Source organism: Sesamum indicum, linkage group LG3 (genome assembly GCF_026168435.1).
Source record: "Sesamum indicum cultivar Baizhima isolate 11 linkage group LG3, ASM2616843v1, whole genome shotgun sequence".
NCBI lineage: Eukaryota > Viridiplantae > Streptophyta > Magnoliopsida > Lamiales > Pedaliaceae > Sesamum > Sesamum indicum.
In genome coordinates this window covers 31183247-31210009 of record NC_142659.1, presented here as the reverse complement: position 1 = coordinate 31210009, position 26763 = coordinate 31183247, and the positions used below count along the sequence as shown (strand labels likewise).

At 35.5% G+C, this 26763-nt stretch overlaps 6 protein-coding genes across 11 annotated transcripts; 3 read left to right on the top strand and 3 right to left on the bottom strand.

Annotated features, from left to right (window-relative positions):
• Window positions 1-1890: 1890 nt before the first annotated feature.
• LOC105159538 (uncharacterized) lies at window positions 1891-2817 on the bottom strand. The gene has a single exon (XM_011076637.3). The coding sequence runs from the start codon at window positions 2751-2753 to the stop codon at window positions 2049-2051; it is 705 nt and encodes a 234-aa protein (XP_011074939.2). The 5' UTR covers window positions 2754-2817; the 3' UTR covers window positions 1891-2048.
• Window positions 2818-7568: 4751 nt separating this feature from the next.
• On the top strand, window positions 7569-11658 carry LOC105159537 (ABC transporter G family member 25). Its single transcript, XM_011076636.3, has 3 exons — window positions 7569-7935; window positions 8042-8873; window positions 10338-11658. The coding sequence occupies exons 1-3, from the start codon at window positions 7819-7821 to the stop codon at window positions 11384-11386; spliced, it is 1998 nt and encodes a 665-aa protein (XP_011074938.1). The 5' UTR covers window positions 7569-7818; the 3' UTR covers window positions 11387-11658.
• Window positions 11659-13388: 1730 nt separating this feature from the next.
• LOC105159536 (subtilisin-like protease SBT3.17) lies at window positions 13389-15623 on the top strand. Its single transcript, XM_011076634.3, has 3 exons — window positions 13389-13723; window positions 14180-14277; window positions 15303-15623. Exons 1-3 carry the CDS (start codon window positions 13542-13544, stop codon window positions 15389-15391), a joined length of 369 nt encoding a protein of 122 aa, XP_011074936.1. The 5' UTR covers window positions 13389-13541; the 3' UTR covers window positions 15392-15623.
• Window positions 15624-15759: 136 nt separating this feature from the next.
• On the top strand, window positions 15760-19058 carry LOC105159534 (calcium-dependent protein kinase 11). The gene is made up of 7 exons (XM_011076630.3): window positions 15760-16861; window positions 17359-17502; window positions 17605-17757; window positions 17835-17950; window positions 18024-18191; window positions 18274-18498; window positions 18597-19058. The coding sequence occupies exons 1-7, from the start codon at window positions 16318-16320 to the stop codon at window positions 18732-18734; spliced, it is 1488 nt and encodes a 495-aa protein (XP_011074932.1). The 5' UTR covers window positions 15760-16317; the 3' UTR covers window positions 18735-19058.
• A 189-nt stretch (window positions 19059-19247) lies between these two features.
• Window positions 19248-23111, bottom strand: LOC105159535 (putative membrane protein At4g09580). Of its 6 annotated transcripts, none has more exons than XM_020692941.2 (5): window positions 22337-23111; window positions 21285-21555; window positions 20999-21169; window positions 20660-20835; window positions 19557-19697 (listed from the first exon to the last, which is right to left on the bottom strand). In XM_020692941.2, the coding sequence occupies exons 1-4, from the start codon at window positions 22591-22593 to the stop codon at window positions 20704-20706; spliced, it is 831 nt and encodes a 276-aa protein (XP_020548600.1). In that variant the 5' UTR covers window positions 22594-23111; the 3' UTR covers window positions 19557-19697; window positions 20660-20703. The 6 variants fall into 6 exon arrangements, 5 of the variants coding, with proteins under 5 accessions (XP_011074933.1, XP_011074934.1, XP_020548600.1 ...); XR_016064590.1 differs by having other exon boundaries at window positions 19560-19697; window positions 20632-20835; XM_020692940.2 differs by having other exon boundaries at window positions 19560-19700.
• A 231-nt stretch (window positions 23112-23342) lies between these two features.
• On the bottom strand, window positions 23343-25097 carry LOC105159533 (beta-amyrin 6-beta-monooxygenase-like). The gene is made up of 3 exons (XM_011076627.3): window positions 24107-25097; window positions 23809-23996; window positions 23343-23731 (listed from the first exon to the last, which is right to left on the bottom strand). The coding sequence occupies exons 1-3, from the start codon at window positions 25083-25085 to the stop codon at window positions 23459-23461; spliced, it is 1440 nt and encodes a 479-aa protein (XP_011074929.3). The 5' UTR covers window positions 25086-25097; the 3' UTR covers window positions 23343-23458.
• Between the last annotated feature and the right edge of the window lie 1666 nt (window positions 25098-26763).

The following is a 26763-nucleotide window of genomic DNA, read 5'->3' as shown; positions in this document are numbered from 1 at the left end:
AAAAGGGCTAAAGAAATGATGGCCAAGTTCGATAGATGTGCGATTCAACAAATCCCACGATGTGAGAATAACATAGCAGAAGGCGCTAGATGATCCGGATCGAAATATGCGATCTTACCGCGAGGATCCGAATTTGCTATATTTTCACCCCAGATATCGTGAATAAGCCCTAAGGAAGAAACAAGTATGTCCTAAGACCCTCCAACGCTCAAGTTCGTGTTCGACGTAGAAATATGCGATCTGGAAATATAAATGAGATAGAAAATAATAAATGTGTCCCCCTATAAATGCTTCATACTTGAGCTATTTATAAGCCTACATGTTCAGTATGAATTGGGCCACGTGGCATCATCCTAATGTCCCCTGTCCATAATCGTGTGGTGGAAAGCAGACAGCTTATATGGGTGGGAATTTTGGATCGTGGAGCAGGATTGGAATTTGAGGATCCAACCCAGGCGTATGCACACGGATCCCCTAATTTTTTAAGGTATTTTGACTCTAAATAAAGGACTTTTATATCCTTTCTTGTGGAGTGAAGTAATACCCCCTTCACAATATATATATATATATATATTGTAATGCAACTCGTATGAGTTCGATTGTAGCCAACAAGAAGAAAAAAAAGAAAATACTTATGAGTTGGCCAATAATGAAATAATAATATATGAATGAAGTCTGACTTGCAAGCACTAGTTGCTGTATAATTTCCATTTATACATTAATTATTAACTATTAGTTATAAAAATTAAATATATGTATATATGTGTTTGCTTCATCATCATCATCTTCTTAATATATGGGTCAACATTCACCTATACCAAAATTTGAGCAAATAAGAAATAATAAACATCAACTACTACCTAATTAATTCTGTCCTTGTGTGTGTAATATGTTTGCTCCAGCTTTCTATATATATGCTTAATGTTGAATGGACATGCATCTTGTTACATATCATTATTATTCATCATGCCCACTTTTTATTTTTCATCATATATAATGCATGCAATTAATAAGTATGCTAAATTACGAGTTATTCTATAATTTCTTATAATTATAAGTATATTATTTTTATTAAAAAATAATTTTTTTTAAATTAACAATCGTCTAATAAATACATTTAGTGACAACCTATTGTAGGGGGTATTTGTTAGATAACCGTTAGTTTTAAAGAGTATTTATAATTTTTCAAACAAAGAGAAAATATTTGTAATAATAATAAATTTCATGGGAGACTTTTCTAATTTATCCTAAAGAATCATGCTAAAAGATGTTGTTGATCTAACTATTCCAAAGAATTGAAACTTTAATTAATCAAATTAACTCACCACACCTTTTTCTTTTTCCTTTTGTAGCCTCATAATTAATAAACGCTGCAACTAATTAATTAAGTTAAAGGGGGAGCCTACATATTATATATATAATCCGCGTCCTAACCTATACCCAAAGAAACTCAACTTAATTGACATATATATATATATATATATATACATACATAGTTAATGGAATACCAACCTCTATCATGAGAAAAGTCCAAAGCTATAGATGGATGCTCCAAGTAATTATTATTACTAAAATTTTCACTTTGACTGTGACCATTAAGTCCTACTGTCCTAGCCTTGCACCAGCTAAGTAATTAATTTTCAGTAATGTGATTTATGACCCAATTTAATTAATTTGAGCTGTATCATTCTCATCACATGGGCTTTTGTAAGCTCTACTCATACCCCCTAACTATAACATCACATGATATCCAGAAAGGACACTGATCGTATATATACCCTCCCAGTTTTAGTTACATTAATTAGATACGGTCAATTCATGCATTACCAAAAAAAAAAAAAATTAATTAATTAAGCACTAATTGTCTTAGTTGTAATAATCAAACACAGATTAATTTAATAGATTTACCTTACTACAACATGATCTTGGCACAGCTTGGCTTGTCCTATAAATCCATAGACAGCCCCCCAACAGTACTTGAACAATTAAAACAAGTGAAAAAAATACCACAGAAAATTACATTATTGAAGTAAATAATTAAAACTTATCTATAGGATACTAATGGTGCTACCATGAGGCGATGATGATGAATTAGCTGGCCTGGAACGACGATGAAGAAGGTAATGTGGGGTTGGTCTACTTGGGAGATAAACAATGGATTCTGAAACTGTACAAGTTCTCTTGCAAGAAGCCGACATGTTTATGAACCCAATCCCAAACCTATCACTTAAACTCCTGCTAATCTTGGAGCTGCCCTTCCAAATTGTACCATCATCATCATCATCATCCTTGGAACATTCCATTAGTGCTGCCAAGAATGGATCTCTTTGGAATCTAGTACTGGTGTGGTACTTATTCTTGGGAGAGATGTCTTGTTGATTTTGCAGTTTCTTGGTGGAGGAATTGGAGTTTCCGGCAGGCGGCAAGGGGAGGAGATGGGCGGAGGAGGATTCCTTCTTCTTGAATCCAGCTTGCTGGTGCTTGGGGATTCCGGGGATTTGCTCCCAAGAGAATGGGATGCCTTTGAATTTGAGTGGAGTGCTGGGGCTATATGGAGGGGATTCCTCGTTGAAGGAGAATGATGACAACTCCAAGGATGAATCCCAAGAATTCGATCGAGATGACGACGAAAATGACGGTGTCCGGCGAGCTGCAGACGGCCGGAGAATTGGGGGGGAGTAAGGGGTTTCTTTCATCTCCTGCTTTGGGGTGTGAGTGTGAACATTGTTATATTGTAGAGGTGTAAAAGGCATTGCTCTTGATGAGGAGGCAACTCTATTTTGTGCTCTTGTGCCTTTATATGTATGTGTGCAAGATGCTTGTTCTTGTTATATATTTATTTAAAGGTTACAACTTTGGTTAAAAATGTAAAGTGAAAATTATACCAATGGAAATGAAGAGGGGGCAGAATGGGTAATTAGCAATAATTGATGTTGATATTTAATTAATTATTGTGGCATACCCATATATGCATTATTGATGATTGAGAGTAGTTGGGGAACATTGCAGCGACGTGACTTGCTGTGCTACTAACCACTCGATTTCAGGGTAATTTAATTACATTAGGGGACTTTGAATTACTAAATTATATATTAACTTACATATATTTAATAATTATCTTCCTATCTCATTTCTTTTAAACATAATAAACAAAAAGGGACCAAATTTCGAACGAGTTTCTTATTTCTCTTTGTTTACCATAATTTTGTGTTTGAATCGATAATTATTAATTTTTCGGACCAAGGAATTTATAAAATGTTGAGTTCTTGAATAAGACTTCATTGATTATAATGTCACGTCTACTTTTTCATATATATTAATATCTAATTAATAAGCTTAAGATACAAGTTGTAATATTTATGGCATATCAGAACACTTGAAACTTTTTGTGGTGCATGTGATTAAATATAGCTAACAATTCTCTTATACTATACTCTTCCGACCAATTTCATTAATTCCAATCATGTTATTTTACACACACATATGTATATATATTGAATTATTAGCTGAAAATATTTATTCCAATTCAATGTTTTGTCGCAATAGTGATAAGAGTTTTAAATTAAAAAAAATAAAATTATATATGTTGTCTTGCTTTTGAATGAACAAATAATTAATATAATTACGAATTTCATGTGGTTATAAAAACACAAAAATAAAAAAAGACTTTGATTAAGATGATGTAAAGTTGGAAGAGCAGACGTAGGCAAAATATGTAAGCCCCTCCCGTGGCCAAGTGCTAACGTGCACGTGATGGCTTTTCTGTTTGATTCACCTTGGCCCCCCCGCACCATCCTTTTTTTTTTTTTAATATATAGTTATAAGAATTATTGAACATTGAGGTAGCTGATTAGTTGAGAATCAGTACTTGACTCCATAACAGAGTAACCAAATATATTTTGCAAATTGTGGGGTGGGGTGGGGTGGGCATGCAGCCATTTGGAGAGTTAACTTGAAAATTGTTGGACTCGTGATCAGGTGTTGTTGTCCAGGTGTGTTTTCTCTTTTGATGACTGGTGATGATGTTTTTGTCTTACATTCTTGTTTCGGTTATAATCCATATACTATCTGATGTAAATAACAAGGGCATGAGCTGGCATAGTATATAATTCCTGTTTGTGTGTTTGTTTGTTCCTTCCTTCCTTCCTTGTAATAGATAGATGTTCCATGTTTGGCTAATGTTCATGTGAGTAATACTTGGTAAATGTCGACGTTCGTTGGCTAGCGAATTATGTGACAAAGATTGGATCTCCCGTGATGAAACTAATAATTGAAACGGCCCAACATTTTCGATTGATTTATATCCTTGTCATTCAATTTTCAACTATTATAAACTTTGTCTGTTTTGCCACTAATCATTTTCTAATATTATAAAAAGATTATTCTCAAACCAACTTCCGATCGTATAAATATCTATCGATGAGATTTTAGCGTAATAATTAAAATTGAAATCTCACAACTCTATAAATTTGGAGTTTTAAATTTAAGTTGTATCCAAGGTGTGAGTTTTTATTTTACTTGTTTGAGTTTATAACAATTTATTGTCACTAAAATTCATTTCATTTGCATTTGTAATTTGCTAGTTGTGAATAGTTATATTGAATTATTAATTAAAATATTAACATAATCATGTATTATCTATATTAATTTTAAGTTTTTTTTTATTTTGGAAGTTAAATGTATTGATTTTTATATATAATATATTTTAAAATATAAAAAGAATTATTAATAATATGAGTACAAAAACAACGTGTCATCACAACTAATTTCTTCAAATTGATATATATAGAGAGAGAGAAGAGAGAGAAATGATGTTGATGCATACTTAAGGAATGAATAATGAAAAACTAAAAAGTGATGCGGTCATATATGTGTGTGATCTTTGAATTGATCCATTCTGTGGGAACAAACCAAGTTTAGATTAAGTTAAGTGGGGCAACCCAGAGCATGATATGCACTGAGTTTCAGGGTTTACAAACGATTATACATTTTTCAAAAATTTAAAGTGGATAAATCTGAAACGATGATGCCCTGCCCTGCCTTACACGGACAAATGTCGAATCCATATACATTACTTTCCTTATGGGTAACAGCCACCTCCATCTCTCTCTGTGTAGATATATCATCCAACTTCACACAATTATTCATTTCCGAACCAACATGTGGACCCTAAATATCAAATGTATAGCCCCTCCAACTTATTTGGAATTGGATGTTTCTATGCATTGAACCTAATATATGATACCTCATTCTATCTTCCTCTTGCAATTGGACTCTACACCTCTCTCACTTTCTTAGTTCATTGCATTTGTGCAAATCACACTTGCTTTCATGTTCCATTTTCGCCTTCTCAACCACAACATATGTCTATTACATTATATATGGAAATGAAAACGTGAAAATGGCGATGTTATTATGTACAGAAGACAGACAGATTGATATTGAATCAAAATGAGAGCTCAAAGTGTAAAAATATCAAAACATCTTTTCTTTTATTGGCGGAGTTTTTTATTTATAAGCAACTATAAGTTAATTGAAGAAGATCATGAATTTGGGAGAACATAACGTCAAAATTATTTGATAATGCTTAATCCCCTCCAGATTTGGTGGAGAGTCTTTTGTAGTTGGAGGATCCCCTTTAGACTTGAGGTGCAATTAGAGGACCCCCCTCAAATTCGGAGGACTATTCAACAACATCAAGGGTATTCACACTCTTTCGTTTTCACATATCACTATTCTTGTAAGTAGCTAGTGATGTAAAACTATATAATGATATATTTTTATTTTCAGCACCAACAACACATCATATAACAATGGAATATTTTAGTGCATTTCCTCATCTCACGTTCATAATATAATCACTCAAATTATATCAACCACCACTCACATATTTCTAGACAAATCAGTTTCAACACGAGTCACAAATTTATATAAAAGTAACTCACAAAGAAATAAAATATTTATAGATAATATTAATTATTTACTTATCTCGATCTTACAACACTTTACTAGTAAATAAGGAGTTGTTCAATCTCTATTTTATTCCCGAATCCTATAATAAGTTATATTTTATATAATCAATATATTGAAAATAATGTAATTTCTAAATAGAATATTAAATATTTTTTTGCATAATTTTCAATATTTTTTAATATTTTATTCTTATCGAGATACAAATCTTCGTTCCGTTATTTTCTAACTAACTATACTTTCTAAACATCCTAGGTATATATTTAATTTATCAACCAACCTATAAGATTTCATTTACTTGAACCCCTCATGTTTTTTATAACTACCGTTTTTTATAATATTTCTAAATTGAGTTATTACGAGAATATCATATTTTTGTTTAATAAATATAATATTTCCGAAATAAAGTTTTCTAATACTTTTTAAATATAATTTCTGAATATTTCTATAAATTTCCTATCAATTTCTCATTATTATATATAAAATTTAATTAAACACTAATATTTATAATTAACTATTTGGTGAATAGACCCGATGGAATTGATTAAATTAACTACAATAATAATTAAATTTAGTAATTTAATTAATCACAATAACATTTTTATATCAAACGTGATATTTAACATGGCACTAATTTAAATAGTCAAACTCATAAAGTATTTTGATTAAAGAGTATATCAACCAATATGAATCACATTTACTAAATGAACTAATTAAATAATATAAATGAATATAAATTAAAATCTAGAATTTCTTTTATACCTGTTTCGCTGCGCAATCCATGTGTGTAAATGTGTGTGGTGTGTGTAATATATATATGTGTTTTAAATATGCCTACCTTTCTTATATATATATATATATATATAATATTATTTTTTAATAATTTTTAATAATTGTTAATAATTTATAATTTGATCCCTATTCTTTTAAAATTATACAATTTAACCCCAATTATTTTATAATGTTTGAATTTATTTTCTAGAGCTTTTTATGTATTCATATTTCAGCTCATAATTTAATTAACAATTAAAATTTTTCAATAATTAATATTTAGTCTTACAATAATGTATTATTTGGGGCTTGACATGATTAATATCATCAATATTTTTATGAAATTCACAAATCATTTAACTTATTTTAAATTGGATTGAGCTGGTGACCTACGTTCCAATTTAAGATTAGAGCTGCAAAAGAGACAAATGGGTTTAACGCACGTTGCGAGGATATGACTACGAGCGGTCTCTGGTCTCTGCCTAAACCAGCAAGTTTGTGGCTTAAAATCGAATGGATAGGGAAAAGTCTAATCGGAATTAATTAATTAGGTTCAACCACCAAATTCAAATTGGTTGTATTACATGATTACTATATAATCCAGACACAATTAAGTAGACATCGCAAATGTATTACTATTTAGAATATGATTGATTTAGGTGAGCATCGATCTCATATTAGTGGTAAAAAAACTTTACAAGATTTAGGTGAGCATCTTATGTCAATCGTAAAAGAACTTAAAAATTTTCTTACAAGAACTTTTTTCAAAATAAACTTGTGAAATTTTTACAAAATTAGAACAAACAATCATATATAATCACTTAATTGGGGTAAATAAAAAGAATTGAATAAATAGAGTTGGGAATGGGAATTAGCGAAGCAAGAGGTGGAGGAAGAAGTAGAGGTCCATAATCCATTGCGTCCCAGTCCTTTTCCTCCCCTTTTACTTTCTCTGACGTCCAGTACTTTTTCTATTCACTTTTATGCAATACCTATCCTTTCCTCTGCAGCTCATTTTTTCTTCTACAGCAAAAGAAAGAGAGCAAAAAGGTGACAACACACCAACAAAACAAAGCAATGCTTGTTTATGGCGAAGCTCCTCTCTCCGTCTCTGCGCCTGCGCTTGATGATAACTCCAAACACTGCTCTCCTCATCATCACCTCAATCACTCTTCTTCTCCAGTCACCCTCATGGTAACATATCCACATTTTTAACAAACTTAAAAAACTATTTCTAGTTCCGAAGCTTAATTCAGCTTTTTAGTTTGTTTATATCTGTTTTCGTGGTCTGGGAATGCAGTTCGTGGATGTGTCTTTCAGACTTAAGCAGCTGCATGACACAACCACCAACATGTTCGCCTGGCCGTCTTCCGACGTGGAGAATCCCACAATCCACCATCTTCAAGAACGGACCATCTTGAACGGCATCACCGGCGTGGCGGAACCCGGGAAAGTCTTAGCTGTCCTGGGGCCCTCCGGAAGTGGCAAATCGACGCTGCTCAACGCGCTCTCCGGCCGTCTTCACCACGCCCACGGACTTACTGGAACTATCCTCTTTAACAATCGCAAGTTAACAAAATCCATTCAGAAAAAAACCGGTTTTGTGTCACAAGATGATGTGTTCTATCCACATCTAACAGTCCGAGAAACTCTCGTCTTCTGCTCCTTGCTGAGGCTTCCAAGTTCAGTGCCCAAAAATCAAAAGTTAGCCATCGCGGAATCTGTCATTTCTGAATTAGGTTTGGCGAAATGCGCGGACACGATCATCGGCAACAGCTTCATTCGAGGGGTTTCCGGAGGGGAAAGAAAAAGAGTAAGCATAGGGCATGAGATGTTGGTAGACCCGAGTTTGTTGATTCTGGATGAGCCCACTTCGGGGCTGGACGCGACGGCGGCGTACAGGCTGGTAGCGACGCTGGGGGGACTGGCGGCGAAGGGGAAGACGGTGGTGATGTCGGTGCATCAGCCATCGAGCCGTGTTTACCAGATATTTGATGAATTGTTGGTGTTGTCGGAGGGGAGGTGTATTTACTTGGGTAAAGGGAGCGAGGCGATGGGGTACTTTGAGAGCATCGGGTTCTGGCCAAGTTTTCCCATGAATCCCGCTGATTTCTTGCTTGATCTCGCTAATGGTATTGCTACCTGCCTACCTCTCTCTTTTTTCATTTCTTCCATAAAACAACTATTTCACTTTTCTTACTCTACTAATTAATCTATTTTTTATTATTATTAAATTAAATGATGTCCCTACTTAAAATTGACATGGGAGTTATTACTAATTTTGGTAAATTGTAGATTAATGCATTTAACATATGTGTTTTATGAGCTTAAATGCGTTTTGGTTCCATAATTTAAATTATTTGATATTTTTATTCTTTAATTTTCTGAACTAGCATTCTGGTTCAACATCTTTTTAATTTTTGTTATTCTAGTTTCCTTTTTTGTCATCTTTTTAATTTTTACAATTTCAGTCAATTTTTTTTTTACCGAAATTCGCCCTTGAGTAAATTGGGGCAAAAAACTGAAACCACAAAAATTAAAAAGATATAAGACCAAAATAAAATCTAATTAAAAGATTAAAAGACATCTTCAACAAAATTGAAAAAAAAAATATGAAAGATAAAATGGTGATAGAATGATATATAATTATAATTTGATTTGAATAGATAGTAGGTAGGAAGGAAATAATTAAGGATGCAAGGGTTGGTGGTGTAACAAATTAAAGTTGCATTTGTTTTCTTTATTTTTATTTTATTCTATATATGATTATTTTCCAACGTTAGTACCCTCCCATGCATGTATATATGAGTAGTTCAGTATTAATAATATTATTCATTACTCAAATCATAAATTAATTGTTTTTCAAGTTTATTGCTAAAAGAATATATAAATGATGGGAGAGCATTTTGAGCTGTTAATCTGTTGAATTAGTTGGTTTTAGAAGACTTGAATAAAAATAATAATTTGTTGTTGGACGGAATCATTGTAAGTTGGATTATGATGAGAAAGCTGACAACATAATGCTTGCTAGCGTAGGACCCCAAAGACCCCACTACTCCACGTGTTTATGCAGCAAAAATTCTTGTATCCTTGGACAAAAAACATTTGACGATTAGAAAGAAGAGGTAAAACATGATGCATGTTAATCACTTGAAAGGTGGTGAGGAGATGAGTTCCTCTCTCCTTCCACCAATTCAATACCTTTTGATGATTTGATTAGTAGATAGTGAAAGAAGTGGAGAAGGTGGCCCAAATGCATTTCCATTATATATATATATATATGTTGAGTTGATGACTGGAATCCCACCTCCCACCAACATTGTGCACTCATCAGTTACTAAGATCTGATACACATCTGACATCATTATCTATACATAGTAATGCTTTACTTTGATCTCCTTTATGCTTTCACTATCCTATATATATATATATATATTGCTTAATCATGTGTTTCTTGTGACATGGACCACCTTGTTTGCTGAGTGATATTACTTTTAATTAATTAAGCTTGTGGGCTAGCTTTTAACTTAATCGAGAACCACAATTACACTTTAAGCTGCATGCATTGTTCTAAGATTTCTGAATGAATGCCGCAGGCGTATGTCAAGTTGACGGTACAAGTGATAAAGAGAAGCCTAATGTGAGGCAAGCCCTCGTATCATCTTACGACAATCTTCTTGCACCCAAGGTAAAAGCGGCTTGCATGGACGCCCCCATGAGGATGATGTTTCCAGAAGAAACTCCAATAATCACAGCCGCCAATAATGCTACAAGCAAACATTACAAATCCTGGGACAGTGATGTTTCCTCGTGGTTCAATCAGTTCATCATTCTACTCCAAAGAAACCTCAAGGAGAGAAAGCACGAAACCTTCAACTCATTGAGAGTTTTCCAAGTGATGGTGGCCTCATTACTAGCCGGTTTCATGTGGTGGCATTCTGATTATCGGGACATCCAGGACCGCCTTGGCCTTCTATTCTTCATCTCCATCTTCTGGGGCGTCTTCCCTTCCTTCAATGCAGTATTCACATTTCCTCAAGACCGAGCCATCTTCATCAAGGAACGTGCATCGGGTATGTACACATTATCATCCTATTTCATGGCCCGGATCACAGGAGACCTGCCCATGGAGCTTATCCTCCCAACCACTTTCCTCGCCGTAACGTATTGGATGACGGGACTAAAACCCCAACTCTCAGCATTTGTATTGACACTGATGGTGGTGTTGGGGTACGTGCTGGTGTCTCAGGGGCTGGGGCTTGCACTTGGTGCTCTGATCATGGATGCCAAGAAGGCTTCAACTGTGGTCACTGTCACAATGCTGGCATTTGTTTTGACAGGAGGGTACTATGTGCACAAAGTAGCATCTTTCATGTCATGGATAAAGTATATTTCCACCACATTTTACACCTATAGACTTCTTATCAAAGTTCAATACGGAGAAGGGAAAAGCATTTCGTCAGTGCTGGGTTGCTCATCATCGGGGCTGGGGGGACAATTAGATACATCAGCCGCCACCTGCAGCTTCATCAATCAAGACATCCGAGGACAAACACCAGCGGCAGTGTGTGTGGGGATATTGTTCATCATGTTTATAGGATACCGACTACTGGCGTATATGGGTCTAAGGAGAATTAGAGCGTGAATCCTAATGAACTAAATGATATCATGGAATATTATTATATGACATATGGATAAAATCCCAACTGCAGGCAGGTTGAATCGTTGATACATGTGATTATGTTGGAAATAAAATTATATAGTGTAGGTGCTTGCATGTTTTTTTGAACAGGCCATGCCAGTTTAGCTTTAATGTAGATTAGATGATGTGAAAAGAGAGATTGTGATAAGGGTGTGGGTGTCAGCACATACGCATTCATTTAACTAAAATATTTATTCACTCAAATTTGGTTTAAATATCTCATTTATTAATTAATTACATAGAGATAACGCTGCCTCCTACATTAAAAACCTACATAAATTGAGAGGGGGAGGAATAAGGAAACGGAAACAGCCCCTTGAGACTATATATATGTGTGTGTATATTCATTTACCAACAAACATCCATCCCAATTATAACCATTATTACAAGAATAAAAATGCAGCAAGGAAGCCTAATTTTGTGGTGTTTGGTGGTTTTACCATCAATCAATTTTATGTTCACAAACACACAAGCACGAATTCCCCCTTCTCATTCTCCTGCACCTACACCTACGCCATTGTCATCATCATCCTCGGAACAAGTCTACATCGTTTATATTTCCGACAAACCACCCCATGGAATTGACCCCCACACTTACTACATCAAATTTTTAACCCCAGTCCTAGGCAGGTAATTAATTGCTTTTTAATTTATTTTTTTTTCAATATCTGCAGTACATATTTATATATATATATAATGTAAGTATGTATAGCATTAATATTAATGAATAATTTGTGTACGTAAATGCAAATGAAAGTGTGAAGGCAGCGAAAGAAGCTCTGGTCTACTCATACGGAATAGTGTCTGGTTTTGCTGCTAAGCTGAGTGGTGAGGAAGCCTCCCGCCTCAAAAGTATTTACTCATCCCATCCATCTATTCATCAAATTAATATTAATATAAATGAATTTTTGTATTAATTACATTCACTTGTAATTATAACATATGCAGAGCAAGCTGAGGTGACGTATGTGCTTAAAGAAATTAAGTACTGGCTCAACCGCGACGCCCCATACCAACCTGCCCCCATTCATTCCTAAACTTTTTTATTTTCAACTTAATTATAATGTAATATATATATATATATATATATATATCCTATTCACACCAATTTCTCCATTTTCATTGTTGCAAATAAAAATGTTCACACCTTTTCCTTACTTTCTCATGTTTTATTTCTGCCTCAAATCCCTTCCATCATTTTTATGTACGTATCATGTGTTCCAGAGTATAACCAACAGTTAAGTTAGTTGATATAGGACAGGCAAGAATTGTTTAGAGGAAGTAAAACAAAAAATAAAGTTAAGACTTGGCATTCCGGAGCCGAAAAATTCAACAGTGGATCAAAATTATAAAAGTAGGATTACAACTATCAAAAAATGACCAAAATGCGTGAAGCGCAAGACTAAATTCGTTAAGAAATAATTAGAAATGTAAACCAATAAAATTATATGACGAAAAGTGCTAATTACACGACTAATTAATTATAAAAATATAATTTTGCCTCGTTTCATTCATTAGTACATCAATTGTTGCTTTCATACCAACACTTAATATTTCATTCCATGACGTTAATTATTATTTTCACACCAATATTTAATATTTGATTTCAACCTCGAATTAACTTAAGTATTGAAGGGTGTTTTTTTAAATAAAAATCAGCGAGTCTAACAATTTTGGGTTTTTGAAATTACTTTCAACCTAAAACTGCTCTAATCAATTTAATAAATTAATTATATTATTGTGGATAGGGTAAAGAAGGTAAATGAGAAAGCAAGCATCTGCATCTTGGTGTTGGTGGTTCTGGGTTTCATCGCGATTGAGTAGAATATATAAGACAAAAGGAAAAATTCCAAATTGCAGGGGCGGCACAGCAGGCAATAAAATAGTTGCAACAAGGTATGAAAAGTCAGCGGAAGAAATATAATAAACTTGGTTCCATCAATTCAATGCTGTCTGTGATACCAAAGGAAACGACAACACACACGGACACGGTCCTTAACGCATAAGATACACAGAAAAATTGGCATCCCCAACCCCAACCCCAACCCCAAACCCAAACCCTACCCTTTTATATCTCCATCAAGACGAGAAAGAGGAGATGCAGACCAACAACTTTTTCCCCACAATTATACTACTTCTCTTATTGCTCTTGATCCCATCAATGGCGGAAGACTCATCATCATCATCTGACGCCCAAGTTCACATTATTTATACCGAAAGACCTCATGACCAGGACCCAGAAGCCTATCATATCAAGACCCTCTCCTCTGTTCTTGGAAGGTCAATATTGTTTTCTTCTTTTATTTCTTTCCTTGCTATTTCTTTTAATTACAACTTTTTTTCTGGAGAAACTTGCGTGTTAGACAAAAAAAATAAAAGTTTCAATTTATCCCTGTAAAGGGGAAAAGAAACTAGTGTGTGGGTTCGCGGATTTGACTGGGATGAAATTGGTTAAATGTGATGATTTTGTGCAATTATGGACTTGAATTTGGTGGGTCGCTTGAAATTTTTTAATATATTGTTCCAAAGTGCGGATTAAAATAGTTAATTGGGATTGGATTTAAATTGTTTGAATTTCTTATGAATTGGTTGCAACTGTTAGTGGCTGAAATGGGATTCGATGAGATTGTTTGAAAATCTTTGATGAATTGGTTGCAAATGGTAGTAGCTGAAATAGGATTGGATGAAATTGTTTGAATTTTTTATGGTTTAACAATTCTGTTTCTGGGTGAATAGTGAGGATGCTGCAAAGAAGGCTCTGCTGTACAGCTACAAGCATGCTGCCAGTGGCTTTTCTGCTAAGCTGACTCCTGAGCAAGTCTCTGCCATTTCAAGTAAGTATTGATGGTTAATTATTAATAGTATTTTTATTTTGCTTATGATCTTTTTCTTGTTTTAATTGTCTTGATCTTGTGTAATGAAACCACAATTAATTTATAACTTTGGATTGATTGCTTTCCTCTTGAAAACAAAGTAAATTCGACTTTTCACATTTGGAAATTTGTCTTGGATAAGAGCCATTTGCCGTACTTGTGTTTGTAATGGTTATTCATAATTCTATCTAAAATTGGAAACTATTGGAAATACTTGTTGCTCTGATCTTTTGCCTTTTAGTAGTAGTTTTTAGGGCTGGCCTTTACTTGTTGCTTTTATGTGGTAGAAGTCATTCTAACAAGACCTGTATATTGGAACGCATAGTGATGCATATACTAGAAGTTGGAAGACTGACAACAATCATTTATGCTTTGGTTTTGATCCCTTCTTACCCTATGTGGTTTTTGCATTCATGGTACTGCGATCCCTTGTCATTGCTTTTGCTTTTTGTACGCATCCCCAAGAAGTTATTACAACTAATTCACTTGGAATGATCTAATCAATCAATACTTTCCAAATCCAAGGGGAGTGAAGAAAGAGTGAAGTGGATGATGGCGGTCGTAGACAGCATTATTTGAAAACTTTTACATATAGTTATCATGTCCGGACTTATTGAATCCTTAGATAATTTCCCATTAGAGACTGATGGGGGTATGAAAAGTTTTATCTTGTGGCGTTAAACATTGCGGCAGATGCTTGTCAACAAATGGCGTGAGGAAAAAGACTGATGGTCATTAGTTTTTCAGTTCATACACCTATGTGGATACTGTAATATCGTTGTTGTGTTAAGAAGAGTTGACAACATCTATTTACTCAAGGTGTTGATCTTCTTTTGTGGTTCCCTTCTAATATCCATGGCGGACCATGTTATTCAATTAACTAAGCTACTACTGTATGCATGTAGTTTCAATCTAACAGTTATTACCATAGATTATGACATATTCCGTGTTCAGATGACTGATCGATCAATGTTTTCTTCTGTCAGAACAACCTGGTGTGCTCCAGGTTGTTGCAAGTCAGAGCGTGCAGCTGCATGGTGGTGGACGAGGTAGAGGTGCGAGTATCAACGTTTGAAAGACTAATGCTTTACTAATATCCTACCTCTTCACTGTCTCTTTATGCCTTGTGGACAACTTCCTGTGTACGTCGGATGCCTCATCTAAATAAGTGGGTATCTTTTATGTAAATAAAATCCGCTACTAGGCGCGATTTGTGAGACATTTCCTAACTGTGTGTATAACACAGTTAATACATACCACCATTGTAATGATCTAATATAGTCTGTTTCTTCTGCGTTTTAATACAATTACCTTAACCAAACAAGAAAAGGAAACGGTAAACCGTGGTGCAATGATAATTTGTGATAAAAAGTGTTAACTGAGTTATTATGATGCATGTGTCCCAGGGCACCAACCTCCTCTACTCGCACTTGTAGCAGATTATTACAACTATCTAATTCTTCACTTCCACAAAAATCCTAGTCAAGGGTAAACACATCTGCTATGTTCCTCGTTGGTCGTAAATATGGTATCTTGAAATGATTAAATCGTACCACATGTAGCTTTTCATACCTTAGCAGATTATTTTGGATGGTATCGCCTCCTACTCAAGTTGATTTAAATTTGAGTATGTTGCAATTGTTTATTAAAATTAAAACGATAGTTGATATATGCTTTGTGTTTTAGGAATAGTAACCAAACCCAATTCAAATGCCAAATTTGATAATAATCCAAACAAATTTAAATAATGATGTATTCGGCTACAATTATTTACAAAAGGCTCCTTTATATCATTAGTGTGTACAATAAACTTTTTACAATTAATTCATTAATTTTCATATTTCTACCTCTTCACCTTCCCATTTTTCTATTTTCACAAATATTTTTTTTAATAATTTTTATTCATCCAATATTTTTAAGTAATAATTGAGTTTGTAATTATAAAAATACGTTCTTGAAGAAAGTTGGATTGAAGAAAGGTGAGAAAAGAGAGATTAAGAGATGAGGAGACTTTCAGGATCATCATCCAAGCCTTCATATACAGTCCTTCCTCATCAAACCCCCAGACTCCGAGACCATTACACTTTGGGCAAGAAATTGGGTCAAGGCCAGTTCGGGACAACCTTCCATTGCATTGAGAAGGGCACCGGCACCGAATACGCATGCAAATCTATCTCAAAGCGCAAGCTTTTATGCCGGGAAGATTATGAGGACGTGTGGAGGGAGGTTCAGATAATGCACCATTTGTCCGAGCATCCCACCGTTGTCAGGATCAAAGGGACTTATGAGGACAACCTGTTTGTTCATTTGGTCATGGAATTATGTGCTGGCGGCGAGCTTTTCGACAGGATTGTGCAGAGGGGGCATTACACGGAGAAAAAGGCAGCTCACCTCATGAAAACCATTGTTGGGGTGGTGGAGGCTTGCCATTCTTTAGGCGTCATGCATAGAGATCTCAAGCCCGAGAATTTCCTTTTCGATACCCCGGATGAGGATGCAAGGCTCAAGGCAACGGATTTTGGTTTGTCCGTTTTCTTTAAACCTGGTACGTTGATCATTGGATTCTGTTTTTGTCTGTTTTCCCGTATACGAATGTGGATTTTTGAAGAATTCTTTTGTTGTTTGATTGAAATTCTTCGTTTTGCAGAGATTACGAGATGGTATGCTTGTGATGGTTTTTCTCTTTTTTTTGCAAGTGCTGACTCTGGCTGATTATTCTTTTCACTGATTATCCTGATCATGTCAACAAACTAATTTTACTTTCATCATCATCATCCATCTTTAGAATCCTCTGATGTCCTAATGCAACTTCTCATTACAATGGAACTTAGATACGGTTAAAGAAGCAAAATAGAGAATTGAGGTTGAAGATTTGCCTTCTTCAGAAACCCATTTAGAATGCTTAAAAGGGGTAAAAGAAGAAACTGGAGATGGAGAAGATAAAAATGGTTGAAGCAGCCAACTTCCAGAAACAAAATGCATTCATTTACATCATTCGTTTGATTTTCATTAACCCTTCTTTTACTCACTCTCCCTCTGCAGGACAGTATCTTTCTGATGTCGTTGGAAGTCCTTACTATGTTGCCCCTGAGGTGCTGCACAAATTTTATGGACCTGAAGCCGATGTATGGAGTGCCGGTGTTATCCTATACATATTACTATGTGGGGTTCCACCTTTTTGGGCAGGTGAATAAGCCTTTGAACTCAACTTTCTTGCAGAACGTATGAGCAGTTTCATTGTTTTCTCCTCTTCTGAATCCCTTCTCCACCCAAATTCTAAACTTGCAGAGACGGATAATGGCATCTTCAGACAGATTTTGGATGGAAAATTAGATCTTGATTCTGAACCATGGCCTCACATTTCAGACAGTGCAAAGGATCTCGTGCAAAAGATGCTTGATAGAAACCCGGGAAGACGGCTTTCTGCTCATCAAGTCTTATGTGAGTCGTATAAAATTCTGTTCTTGTCAAAATACTGCCATTATTCATCTGGGTGAAAATTGGATTTGTAATAATAGGTCATCCTTGGATTGTGGATGACACGGTTGCCCCAGATATACCCTTGGGATCAGCAGTCTTGTCGCGGCTAAAGCAGTTTTCAGCCATGAACAAACTTAAAAAGATGGCTCTACGTGTAAATATCCATCGGATCAACTTCCTGACTTAGTTACATTTCTTGAATTGTTTAAAAAACTGATTTTCTGCAGGTCATAGCAGAAAGACTTTCAGAAGAAGAGATAGGTGGATTGAAACAGTTGTTCAGAATGATAGATACAGACAACAGCGGTGCAATAACATTTGATGAACTAAAACAAGGTTTGAAAAGAGTAGGCTCTGAACTAACAGAATCAGAGATCAAAACACTAATGGAAGCGGTACATTTATTTGTTCTTTAACACAACCTAAACTCTCAACTTACAATAAAATGATAGGAATAAGTGAATGAATTTTGTGCAGGCTGATGTGGACAACAATGGGACCATAGACTATGGAGAATTCCTTGCTGCAACCTTACATATGAACAAGATTGAACGAGAGGAAAATTTAGCCGCTGCTTTCTCTTTCTTTGATAAGGATGGCAGTGGCTACATCACCATTGATGAACTTCAACAGGCTTGCAAAGATTTCGGCATTGCAGAAGCTCATCTTGATGACATGATCAAAGAAGCTGATACGGACAATGTAAGCCTTCTCTATTTCCAAGTTTCAACTGAATATTTATCATACGCTAGAAGTTCAATGCTCGAATATTTTGATACTAAAACTAGTAATTGTGACAGGACGGGCGAATAGACTATGGGGAGTTCGCTGCAATGATGAGGAAGGGTAATCCAGCGCTTGCATGCAGAACCCAGAGAGGAAACTTGAACTTTAACTTGGCAGATGCCCTGCAAGGTAAAACAAAAATGGAAGATTAAGATGGAGGCCAGCTTTTGTACAGTTTCTAACCTGTAGGAGGTTCTTCGGTCCAAGCTAGAATGGAGAGAAAACATCAAATTTTGACTTCAATAATCCTAAGTTATTTAATTTGGCAGAGCATGTTGCTACTCACTGCTTACTCTTTTACATTACATGTATATTTAGACAATTCTATCTAACGAAGTTGTTGGTTGATTGTAGTAATATGAATGCATGGAGCATCTGTTCATTATGTTAAAACATCATGCCCCCACAGATTTCCTGAGCTTTTGTATTGTCTTTATACCTATATGCTCAATGTAAAGTGGTTGTTATTTGTTTCACATTCGAATTATATATGTAATGGAAAATAAACTAGGAGTAAGTAATCCAAGCACACTCCCAACACATGATCCATGTCAAGGTACAAATCTTTCTTCTTTAATTCCACCTAAAACTTCACTCTTCCAATGATTTGAGGGCCTATTTATGCATTTAAAAGACGGTAAAAAAAATCAATTTACCCCCTGAAATTAATTAACTACATTTATGTAGACGGTTATTTATTAAATGAGATGAATACAAGACGTGTGGTTGTGACATACATAGAATCAAAGAAAATTTGAAAAAAACCAGACTCCGGACATTTAATTCTCATACGCAACAATGCCAAAACTCTGTGGCTATCAAAGTCCGACCCACTTTCTCTCTCAAGAACAAGTCTTTCATCGCTCTTCAACTCTCTCTCTTCTCAACTCACACAAAAAACCCACATACTGTTTAATTGCAAAATCTACTAATACAGAGGCTCCAGTTTCATTGATCGAGCCAGAAATTGGAAAGCAAGCGACCCTGTTATCGAGGTGGCAGCGGAGCCCAAACGAGACGAAGTTGTTGCGGTTGTGATGGTGAGCTGTGTGACAATTACTGGAAATTCTGGTGTTGAGGGATGATTCAAGGATAAACTGCTGCTGCTGCTGCTGCTGCTGGGATCAATAACCGAGGCGTACATTGGAAAATCAATTATACCCAGAAAGGTGATTGTATGAAAACACGAACTAACGTAGAAACATTGGACACATACAGATTTCACCATTCATTAAACGGACAAAACGTTTTCCCCATCATATGAAGTACATGAGAACTTCCTAAGTTGCAGTTGGATTTGGATTCTTGACATTTTCGTTCTCAGTCCATTACAAGGATAAGAATAAGCACCATTATAGTCAACAACTTGAACATATAGCTTTTTTTTTTGAGAGATTATGTTGTATATGGTGAGAAACATTCCACAGAATTTGAGTTTTGAGTGCGACTGCAAACTCGCTGTATTTCATGGTAACTATCCATTCAGAAAGGCATAGACAACATTTCATTCAGTGAACTGATTCTTGATGCCACAATACACCTGCATTTAGTCTGAGGACCTAATTTGATGGCTCTACCAAGACTTGTGAAAGTTTACGTTAATACATCACATACTGCATTTAACTCTGAAGCTTAAGTAAAGTAATAATAGAGCATGATGGAAAAGTAAAACTGAATAATTAAAATAACCGAACATTTCCTGGCAGAAAAGAGTTGGATCTACAGAGCATTACTTTCTCTTTTTCCTCCGGCTTCCAAACGTGTGAATGATCTCAGTGTAATACATCACATTTTGCACCTTGCGAGGACATATTATTAGATGAGGTTTCACCTTTCAGCACCATAAAGTAATACTTCAATCAAAGTCTATCATATCTATTTGCTTAATTTTGACTCTCAAATCAGTACAAATTAAACATTTCTGGCCTGTGAATTTTCCTATATCAGTATAAATTCAAGATTCTGCCACACGATGACCTAGAGGTACAAATAACAGCTCATACACTCACTTGTTTTTCAACCGAAGGAGAATTAAGTCCTGTACCGTACCCTGAATCATGGCAGAAAATCATCTTACCAGTCCCCTTCTCCATAAAGATGGGAGGGATTCTACCAAGGGCTCTACTCATATACCCGTTTCCTCTTCAAAAGTGTTGGGAATAGTAAAACAGAGCCAATGAGGAAAAGTATGGCCAAGGTCTTAAAATCATATAGATCTTTGACTGACCTCAAATCACCAAGAGCAAGCCCAGCCTAACAGAGGGAAAAATCATGTCAAGTGCACAAAATTGCCAAACAAATTAAAAAGGTAGCAGCAGCAGTGCAACATGAACTCCTTAGTCCAGTATTTGGTAAGTTTACTAAAAGGAAACATATGTGATTAAAAAGGTTGTTAACACAAAGAAGGATGTCTTACTCTAACAGTAATATAGGAGGCTGGAATCAGACCAATAACAGTTGCCAGAAAGAAAATATGAAATGGTATATCCACAATTGGTGATGCCAAATTGATAAACAGGTTTGGCAATGTCGGAGTAACTCTCAGAAAGAGCATGTAATTGAGCAATTTCTCTCTCCGCTTTGCTATCTGAAATCAATAATACTCAGATAACTGAGGCAGCTAAAACAAAACACAGTAGTTTTAAAGTGTTGAAATATATATATATATATATATATATATAGTAAACTCAAGAGCAACATACCTCGGCCTGAAAATATCTCAGTTTTTCGGGCCATAACCAGTTAACAATAGGCCTGCCAATCAGTTTAGACAAAAAGTAGCAGGATGATGCACCTGCTGTAGCATTGAAGACAACCAAGAAAAGACCTCTGGCAACACCAAAGAGAGCTCCAGCTAGTAAGGACATGAAAATTGTCCCAGGAATCATGAATGTCTGCATGAATATGTACGTTGAACAGTAACCCAAAATGAACTTCGCAGGGTATACTCGAGCATAAGTTGCAAGATGATCCCTGGAGCATATGGAAAAGTGAAAATCAGTAAACAGAGGAGACATTAGACAACCAGGAATCCTTGATTTCCAAAAAGTTTGACAGAGAAGACATCAAACTAAAAAATCCCACTACCCAAGTGAAAAACAGAAAAGTAGAGTTAGCCTTGATGAGAATGATTCTAGCACAACTCAACTCAGTTCAACAGAACCTTATTGCATTAGCATGTTGTTACTTATCTTCGTCCACTCCAATAAAGATGTAAGGATCTATGTCCATCAGTAAACAACAATGAATCATGCAATCAGTCCTGCTACCCAACATTGCATACCAATCTATACAGTCAAACTCTTGACATCCAGGGAATTTAATTACTCATGTTATACATTATTTCTAAATGTACTTGGTCATCAAAACATGCAATCATGCATACCCAGAGGACCAAATAAGACAGAGAACTCATCATGATGATTCGAGTTCTGCTCCCAAATAGAACCTATAGCTAAATGCTTCTGTCTCATAACCCCAAAAGCTTAAGACCCGGCGAAGAAAGTTAACAGCTTTTTATCCCAGGCACGTCAAAATCTAATTTCATTTCTTCAAATAATAAATTTTAGATAAACAATTGCAAAGGAGAACACAGAATAGCAAAGATAAGATAATAGTTATAATCAAAAGACTAACAGAAAAAAGGCAAATCTTGTACCCCTCCCTCCCACTAGAAAATAGAAAAACTAATCAATTGATCTCATCAAAATCCGAGAATCGAAAACCAAATGCTTGAAAACAATAGAGCTTTTACTTGAGCAAGCGAAGATCCGCGAGTGTCCGAGGCAGCTTTAGCATCGCGTACTCCGCGGCAGGCATGGTAAGGTAAATGCACAATAGCCCAGTAGAAAACACCAAAAACACACCCAGAGCCGCCGTGAATTCCCACGGCGAAAGAGGAAATTTCTCCGCCTTAAGCTTCTTCTCCGAGGGAGACTCAGCATTCTTCTCCTCATCCCTATCCAACAGCCAGCCACCAGTCTCCACCACCAAGTTCCGTGGCGCGGCCATAAAAATCAACGAGGCAAACGATGCCGATGACTTCAACAAAGATTACCAATAAACTATTAGGAAGCGATGAGAACCGCACGATTTTGACGTTAACTGCAATAAGAATAACAAACAAAAATTGGTTGTTGCGGTTGGCTCATTGCTTCTGCTGTTGCTGCTACCGATGAATTAATAGCATTGAGGATGAGGGGCACTAAATGAGCGCAAAAATCAAGGAAATTCCCGACACAGGAAGAAGCGGCATTCATGAGAAGGCGGATCAGGGAGTGTGTGCAGGCATTGAGAACGGGGGAAATTTGAGCTGATAAAATGGGGATTTAAATTGATGGGCAATTGATTGAATTGCAGAACTCCAGAGAAGCATAGGGTGAATATGAGACGTTAGAATTAAAACCCCAGAGATTGGAGAGAGCAAGTAAACTTGTTTGAGTGTTTTTCCCTCTCTTCAAGATGGTTTTGCAGAGAGAGAGAGAATGGAGAAAAAGTCAATGATGGGCCGTAAAAGGAATCATCCAACAAAAATCAGACCAGAGCAATAGTCTGAATTAAGTATTCATTTATTTACTTTATAATAATTTAATATTGAAAATTGCTTTTCAAAATTACAAGTTAAAATATTTCTAAAATTACATGAAGAGCAAAAAGAATTCACATTATATTGTAGAGATTATTGTGGACAATCAAATTTCTACTCCAAAAAAGAAAAAAAGATTATGGAATTTCAACAAGACACCCTGTTCTCAATACAAAACAAATTTCAGCAATTTCTCAAACTTGTTTTTCTATTATTCCATTTTAATCTCATACATATTACATATTATTGAGCAAATAGCTGGAAAGAAATGTTGCATTTATGGGAACAGCCTTAGTTTTCATGAGGCTGGAGGTGGACTGCAAGTCCGTCTACTGGCTCATTTGGGATTGCCTTTTCAAGTTTGAACCTCCTCACCACATTGTGCATGAAAACCAGAATTTCAAGCTTAGCATACTCTCTTCCGGGGCACATTCTGGGGCCTCCACCAAACGGCACGAACGTGTAAGGAGGTGGTCCACTTCCATCAAATCTAGATGGATCAAACTTTTCCGGTTCTGGGAAGTATTCAGGATTCCTGTGCGATGAATGGACTGTCCAATGCGTCTGTAAATCCAGCATTTGAAATTAAGCAAATTATTGATGTGGGATAGAAAGGTCAGGTTTTGAATATGTTTAAGTACCTTCCATCCCTTAGGGATGGTGAAACCAGCATAGGTGAACTCTGTTGTGGTCTCTCTGAAACCTCCTTGTGAAGAAGGCCCTAACCTGAGCGATTCACGTGCAACGTTCCAGGAGTACTTCATTTTCTGTATATCTTCCCATGTCAATAGCTCATCAGGCCCTTTTGATTTTGCAATCTCCATTTGTTCTGAAATAGGTTTGTTTCACTTAAATTGATCATATCTCAAACTTGAAATCTTAATACCATTTTACAAGAGCGTATCAGGCTATGAGCAGAGATGAGTCTGTTAGAGTTACCTTTCAAAACTTGTTCATATATGTGAGGAAGGTGTGCAAGGTAATTTATGACAGAACTGACTGCTGAGCTTGTGGCGTCGAAGCTAGCCACTAGAAAGCCAACAATGTTGTTAGAAATCTCCATTTCACTATAAAACTGGCCGTTTTCATCTGTCACAAGTAGCATCTTTGATAGTAAATCTTGATGCCTGGTCTCCTTCTTCTCCAACAGCTTCTTCCTCCTCTCGTTGATGATCCTTATCAGCTCTTTGCGGATCATTTTACCACCTCTGATGGCACGATTGTAAGCCATGCCTGGCAAGTTTATAGGCACACCCAACATTCCTTGCGTCGCAAGAGAAAAGGGATCAGATAACCTCTTTATGTCCTCCACATCCACCACATCCAGAAACAATTTGCATGCCAGATCAAAGGTGTATTTCTTTGACAAGGGGACAACATTCACTAGCGCATTTGGGGTCCATTCACGATCCATATGCTCACGAGCCAGAGCATCCATAACCGGTATGTACTGTTTCAGGGATTCGGGCTTGAGAATGTCGTACTGAAAACTACGTCTGACGGCCGTAACTTGTTTCAAGTTACTACTATCCACGAATTCTGTGAAAAGAAAGGTCTTCGTCATTGTTTTTGGAGACCAGGAGGTAAGAAGTTTGTTGTCATTCGTGAAAAGGAACTTGTTTCCTTGCGCACCGCAGAATACTGCCATTCTCTCTCCGAACAAAGAGGTTTGGAACACATCCGGTGAGTATTTTTCCATCCTATTCTTGACGAATTTCTGCTGGCCTAACAGGGCCAACTCCATGTTTTCTCCCAACACCGGCCAGCCCCTCGTGCCCGGCGGTAGATTCTTGTTGCCGGAGCCCTTTTTACGCATAAATGAGATGAGATAGAGAGTCGACAGAGGAAGAAGAAGAAGAAGAAGAGGAATTGCATAGGGTAAGAAGGCGTCCATTCTTCTTTTCCCCCAACTATACATATGCTGAATATGCCGAGTGGGAAAGAAGTGGAGATGGCAGCAGATATTTAAAGATGTGGAGTGTGGTTAGTGAGTTATTTTGTGTCATGAAAAAATTATGGTAATTCAATTGCAATAAAAAATAGGGTAATTAACTATACAAAATTCTAATTTTCACTATAGGAATTACATAAACTTTTCTTATAGAAAGTTATAATTTTGTCTTCACATTTGAAATCATATTTTTATAGCTCTAATTTTTAAACTATAAACTTTATTCATTTATTTCTGCATGTTGATTTGTGGAGCTTAAAAAACACATTTTTAAGACTCTATTTCTCAAAGTACTATTAATTTATTTTCTCCATGTGAACTAAAAATAGTGGAACCTTAAGCAAGGAATATAAGTTGTTAGGAAAAATTTGTAATTCTTGTCTTGTAATATGGGGCTGACAATTTTGATTTTGCGGGAATTGATTTTTACAATTAAGTCATGTAACCCTTAAAAATTTGATAATTCATCTGAATTATAAAGATTATGTGCCAGACACATACATTTTTCTGGTAAAAAAAGAATTAAAATATGCTAAACTAAATTTCGAAAATTAATTCCTACATATCGATATTGCCATCTCCTCGGGAATTGCAATCTTCTTGAAAGAAACTTCTTAGTTGGTCACTACAAATAAATAGAAGATTAGTAACAAAAAGCAATCAAGTGACTATTTTATATTGTCACTAATTATATATATATATGTAATGACAAGAATATTTATTTTGTCCTAATAATAAATTTCATGATTTTAATAATTACTATTATTTTGCAAAAATTATTTTCAAAAAGAAATAATTAGTAACAAAAAAATATAATTAGTAACTCATATATAGTGTCGTCATGATTTTCTAGTGATTTATTCTTCCTAAACGTGCCCATGCTTAGTGATTTGGTCAACACGGATGAAGAAAAGAAAGACGTGATTTTCACAAGAGAAAAAAGGAATGATTTGCTGAATTTTGGAAAGGATGATGATTTGTTGAGATTTTATGAACCAATCATGTACTTAACCCCTCCTATGTCTAGATTCATAGGAGGCTTTTATTATAAATAGGGGGGTCTCTCTATTTGTCAAACACACTTTGAATTGAAGAGAACACTTTGAATTTGATAGTAATTTTATCTTCATACTCTTTCTTTATTGTTAATTTGTTGCATACGGTTAATGGAATTTTACATCTTAATGTGTTCTTCCATTAATATGTTCGGCTAAATTCATTATTTTTTTTGTTAAGGTTATGGTGATTGTTTGATTCGTAAATTGTTGTGAGATCTAATCTGCACTTTTTACACTTGTTAAATAAGTATTCATGTTATTTCTCTGTGCCTTTTGTTACAAACATTTGATTTATGAATAATTCGGCGAGTTGTTCATTATCAAGAAGGTTTGCTTAGCTAATTGAACTTTACAAATCCGTTTAATTGTTTGTTTAGTTCAATACTTAGTAGCAACTTAGCATAATTAATTATGTCAAAGTAGTTAGTTATGTTGTGGAGAATGCATGATCAAATTTAAACGAATTATCCTCGTAGGAATTTGTTAATTAGAATCAGACCTTTCTAATTCTTAATGTTGTTAAATAAAATCTTGTGGACGTTTTCAAAGTTGTATGTTAATTAGGGATCTAGCCAACAGTCGTACCT